Below are 6,000 nucleotides of genomic sequence, written 5' to 3'. Positions count from 1 at the left end.
ACATTGAGAAACCGTTTTCGTCTTCGAATGCGGATAAAGAGACGTGTGTGACAATCAAAAATGTAACAAAGTTTCGAAACCCACACCCTATGATACTGATGATTGTAACATCTCAGCACAAGGTTTGCAACAATCATATTGTAACCTGTCTTTTGTACTTACTTCTGTTATCTAGAGTCTTTTATGCAATAGTTTACTCGTTGTGTAACTTTATACTGCCGTCTCATATTTTAGCGCTGCCTCTCAATCGCCAAGAAGATTATGTTTAAAGGCAGTCAAAACGTGTATGTAGCGTTCTGATACCCCAAAGAGTTTCAGTTTCCGGCTGTATCTGGCTTTGGAAAATAAAGGTCCCTTACACAGACATTCAATTAGTGCACCTGTCGCTAAAATGTCTGAAACTCCTAATGAAACACTAATTAGCAACGCCGTCATATGTAATCTGAGAAGCCCTCTCAACTTCTAGTGTTTTAGGTGAGAAGTTGTGCTCGTCAGACGAAAAGTTACATAGCGCCTAAATTGATACTCTTATTATTTTTAGAAATGTCATGTTTCTGTTGTAATCTGTGGGGTTTTTCTTATAAAAATATTGTTCTACAAAGCAGAGATTAATTTACTAAACCGTACTACGAGGGTTTCTTGTCATCTTGGCACTATGCAGCAACTTCAGAATATTGGATATAGCTACACTTAATCATGTATATCTCACATGAAATGAAATTTTCTGTGGAACCTATATTCCAAATTAATTTCTATGCATTGAATGTTAGCGAAATTCTGATACACTCTTCCATTACAGAAACATTTGTTATAGTCATATCTAGTGTGAAGTAAATAGCACTACAGATGTCATTGAATCATACCATTCTTCTTTTATAGCACTAGGAACAGCTATGTTCCAGATAGTGCTGTATATCGCTGGAAATTCTGTTACATAAGAAGGTTGGTTGAAGGGTGGCATAGTACAATAATGCAAGTTTTGATTCTTTAATTTATTTGTGCATTTGTGAATTATTTCAGATTACATTGTACATAGATAGTGAGTAAATATGGTGCAAATACGTTTCTTGGTGCAGTGACTGTCCTAGTTTAGACCACCAGATGGCTTCTTGCTGAAAAAGAAAGATGTGTTTTAGGATTAACAGGGTACTTGAGTTTAAAGCGAGTGGCACATTTCACAGCAATATTTTAAATATCTACGAGCTGGTATTGGAATAAAAGAACAAAAGATTACAGTCGCAGTTATTTCTATTGCTCTTAAGTAATGGAAAGTTACGCCGTACAATTCACTATTTTTCTCCCAATTAAGGTGGAGCTCTTAACAGAGATTAGCATTTTACGCCAGATGTATTCTGCTGATTAGTAAGAAAAGGCATCATCAGTGACCTGATACATTTTACCCTTGAGCAGTGTTCTGTACTTTTTTATATTTTCCGTTATGTACATGTGTGACTTTGTGCTGCGAACTGTGTCGAACATTTCTTCTACGCTGGTAGTGTCACGGTGGTGTGGTGTAGACAGATCAAAAGAAGGGACAAGTGTAATGAATTGCTGTACTCATGAACGTACAGGTTGTTGCATGAGTAAACATAAAAATATCAACAATCCATCAAGTGCCTGCCAAAACGTGACGCCACATTCTGTGAACGTGCACTTGTCCACATCATATTTTGTTTTTAACAAGAGATCGAAAAGGAACAGACTTGCTAGCAGTAATTCGAAAACAGAAACGATAATTTTCTTAAAAATTAACAGAGGAACCTAATTGCTTTAAATCTCCTAATTGCTACAGACGTAAGCAACACGAAGTTTAAGAAAACTGCAGAACATTAATCATAGTTGAAACGTATTACCATGTGAGCGAGCACGCTTTTGTGAAACAGGGCATAATGATCCCGCTCTTTGTTCACTTGCATGCCAGACGAGAGTAAATAATGTCACTGTAAATGAGTAGTACCAAATTCATACCGTATTTACCGTACTGAAACGTCAAGGTATTTTTCTGTGTTCAGTGTCTATTCTGTACATCACAACAGAGCAAGAAATGTCGAAAATCAGAGCATAAGACGCCAACTAGAAAAGTGCAAAAATTTTGTTGTTTGTATGTTGGTACCTGTTGGGCACAATGTAAGCCAAATGTCACCTTGATCTGCGGATTAATTTTGATAACAGGACTTGGGGAAGCAGTAAGAGAGATAGAGATAGAGAGAGAGAGTGTGTTCAAACGATTCAACAAGAAATTCCGTGTCATAAATTTTATGCTGGACGACCAGATAAAAATACACTCCTGGAAATGGAAAAAAGAACACATTGACACCGGTGTGTCAGACCCACCATACTTGCTCCGGACACTGCGAGAGGGCTGTACAAGCAATGATCACACGCACGGCACAGCGGACACACCAGGAACCGCGGTGTTGGCCGTCGAATGGCGCTAGCTGCGCAGCATTTGTGCACCGCCGCCGTCAGTGTCAGCCAGTTTGCCGTGGCATACGGAGCTCCATCGCATTCTTTAACACTGGTAGCATGCCGCGACAGCGTGGACGTGAACCGTATGTGCAGTTGACGGACTTTGAGCGAGGGCGTATAGTGGGCATGCGGGAGGCCGGGTGGACGTACCGCCGAATTGCTCAACACGTGGGGCGTGAAGTCTCCACAGTACATCGATGTTGTCGCCAGTGGTCGGCGGAAGGTGCACGTGCCCGTCGACCTGGGACCGGACCGCAGCGACGCACGGATGCACGCCAAGACCGTAGGATCCTACGCAGTGCCGTAGGGGACCGCACCGCCACTTCCCAGCAAATTAGGGACACTGTTGCTCCTGGGGTATCGGCGAGGACCATTCGCACCCGTCTCCATAAAGCTGGGCTACGGTCCCGCACACCGTTAGGCCGTCTTCCGCTCACGCCCCAACATCGTGCAGCCCGCCTCCAGTGGTGTCGCGACAGGCGTGAATGGAGGGACGAATGGAGACGTGTCGTCTTCAGCGATGAGAGTCGCTTCTGCCTTGGTGCCAATGATGGTCGTATGCGTGTTTGGCGCCGTGCAGGTGAGCGCCACAATCAGGACTGCATACGACCGAGGCACACAGAGCCAACACCCGGCATCATGGTGTGGGGAGCGATCTCCTACACTGGCCGTACACCACTGGTGATCGTCGAGGGGACACTGAATAGTGCACGGTACATCCAAACCGTCATCGAACCCATCGTTCTACCATTCCTAGACCGGCAAGGGAACTTGCTGTTCCAACAGGACAATGCACGTCCGCATGTATCCCGTGCCACCCAACGTGCTCTAGAAGGTGTAAGTCAACTACCCTGGCCAGCAAGATCTCCGGATCTGTCCCCCATTGAGCATGTTTGGGACTGGATGAAGCGTCGTCTCACGAGGTCTGCACGTCCAGCACGAACGCTGGTCCAACTGAGGCGCCAGGTGGAAATGGCATGGCAAGCCGTTCCACAGGACTACATCCAGCATCTCTACGATCGTCTCCATGGGAGAATAGCAGCCTGCATTGCTGCGAAAGGTGGATATACACTGTACTAGTGCCGACATTGTGCATGCTCCGTTGCCTGTGTCTATGTGCCTGTGGTTCTGTCAGTGTGATCATGTGATGTATCTGACCCCAGGAATGTGTCAATAAAGTTTCCCCTTCCTGGGACAATGAATTCACGGTGTTCTTATTTCAATTTCCAGGAGTGTAATTCTGGAACGTAACAGACCTTCCATCACAGTTCAGTTATTATCTGAAAGATTGGCTTGTAGCCCCTAAATAATATCCATTAGAAGTACCTATGAAATCACACCCAAAACTGTTAATATAAAACACCAGCCCAAAAAGGAGCCTTAGCAATGGGAAAACTGTGTAATCTGAAGTACTAATTTTTGGAATTTTCACAATATTCACAATACTTGGCAACGTATGATTTCTAGATCTTCCTATACATATCTGACTTTGTGGGTAGAAATTGTTTTGAGTTCAGTGAAGTTACAACTACTGTAGATAGGTATTTTTTTAGACATTTCAGAAACGCGCTTCAGAGATTCAGTCTACTCACGGAAAAATTTAAAGACGAAATTCATCAACTTAAAACTGGACGCTTTCGAAAAATAAGCACAGTTTCATCGAACCAACACAGTCATTCACAGCCAGGGTGAGAAACCACCTCCACAGCCTCTTAATAATATAATGCTATGTTGCCATAGTTCAAAATCTAGTAATTGTTTGCTGATGAGGAGGACTACATTCTAAAAAGCCATGTATCGTGGAGCAGATATCTAACATGGTTTAAAAACCCGAAAAGCTTAAATAAATGGAACGCTAGATCAGTAATCAACTACGAACTTCGACAATTCTCGGGATGTAATGCACTGTAATATTTCAGTAGCTGAACATTGCTCCATACTATTTGCGGGTGTATAGCGTTTCTGTCATGATTTGGATTAAATTTTTCAGTATTTAAATTACTTGATAATGCGTAACGTCACTTAATACGTGCTAAGATGAACGCATTCTAAGATGTTATGCATAATTAGCAGAAATGCAGGGGAGAGCTTCACTTAGCCCAAGAAGAAATGGGTCATTGGTGGGGACATTAGAAGGACAACGTAAACTTCCGAATTGTTTATCAACATTCCATAAATTGTTGAGCAAAAGTAGATACGATAGTAGTAATACAACAAAAACAATAAATTTTATGAGCATGAAGCAGCTAGGGATTAATATGTCGAAGAAAATGAGCAGTGCATAAAAGAAACAATCATAACGCTTCTTAGAGGATTGTGGTGGTGGTGGTGGTGGAACTAACGCTGCAGAAATATTTCTTTTCGGTCACTGGCGGTTGTTGAACGGGACCAGGAAAGGAGCGTGGCATCTGCGGGGGGGAGGGGGGGGGGGTACAACACTGCGGTAAAGTCTCGAGGAGAATCATCATGGCTGCCGTTCATACAACAACGTAGTTGAAGTGTACCGACACCATCTTTAAAGTCACCCTAGTTCGTCAAAGATACTAATTTTAGAAGGGGCGTTTTAACTGTGTAGTGATGGTTAATTGTTCCGGTAATGTTGAAAGGCGCCAGTCAATCCACCTTCCGTGTGATTTTGTAGTTTTATGAAGTTCTGCACAGTGCCGTTTCTCTGCTTGTGTTTTCTCATGTTTGTAGCATGCGAGGAGAGAAGATGACTCCGGGAACAGAACTGATTGAGTTCTGTTATCATTTTTATTACGTCTGATATTCAGCACTCTATGTGTCTCTGTTAAATGTACATGGATGATCCTAAAGATAGACGACTGCTAGTTTGTATGAATGTGGGGGTAATTGCAAACGTATACACATTAGTGAATTCAGGTGGACGTTTTTAGTTCTGCTTTGTAACAGGGCCTGCGAATGTTCGTCTAATTTAATTTTACGGTCTCGGAAGGCCTGACTGTGGGAGGGGGGGGGGGGAGCGTTTATCTGCCTGGACATTCTACACAGAGTACGCGAAAGAACTTGCCCCCCTTCTAACAGCCGTGTACCCCAAGTTTCTAGAGGAACGGGAGGTTCCAAATGATTGGAAAAGAGCACAGGTAGTCCCAGTCCTCAAAAAGGGTCGTCGAGCAGTTGCGCAAAACTATAGACTATATCTCTGACATCGATCTGTTGTAGAATTTTAGAACATGTTTTTTGCTCGCGTATCATGTCATTTCTAGAAACCCAGATTCTACTCTGTAGGAATCAACATGGATTCCGGAAATAGCGATCGTGTGAGACCCAACTCGCTCTATTTTTTCATGAGACCCAGAAAACATTAGATACAGGCTCCCAGGTAGATGCCAGTTTCCTTGACTTCCGGAAGGCGTTCGACACAGTTCCGCACTGTCGCCTGATAAACAAAGTAAGAGCGTACGGAATATCAGACCAGCTTTGTGGCCGGATTGAAGAAGTTTTAGCAAACAGAACACAGCATTTTGTTCTCAATGGAGACACGTCTACAGACGTTAAAGTAGCCTCTGG

At 43.2% G+C, this 6,000-nt stretch overlaps 1 protein-coding gene across 3 annotated transcripts in view; it reads right to left on the bottom strand.

Annotated features, from left to right (window-relative positions):
* Positions 1 to 976: 976 nt before the first annotated feature.
* LOC126249546 (uncharacterized) overlaps positions 977 to 6,000 on the bottom strand; it is a 121,484-nt gene continuing 116,460 nt past the window's right edge. For all 3 annotated transcript variants that reach the window (XR_007545608.1, XR_007545609.1, XM_049951210.1), the window contains one exon: positions 977 to 1,112. Coding sequence is in view for 1 of the 3 variants with exons in the window: in XM_049951210.1 (XP_049807167.1) it covers positions 1,085 to 1,112 (28 nt within the window). In the remaining 2 variants the exon portion in view is untranslated. The remainder of the gene's footprint in view (positions 1,113 to 6,000) is intronic.

Source organism: Schistocerca nitens, chromosome 3, assembly GCF_023898315.1.
Source record: "Schistocerca nitens isolate TAMUIC-IGC-003100 chromosome 3, iqSchNite1.1, whole genome shotgun sequence".
Taxonomy (NCBI): Eukaryota; Metazoa; Arthropoda; class Insecta; order Orthoptera; family Acrididae; genus Schistocerca; species Schistocerca nitens.
This window is presented reverse-complemented; position numbering and strand designations above follow the sequence as displayed.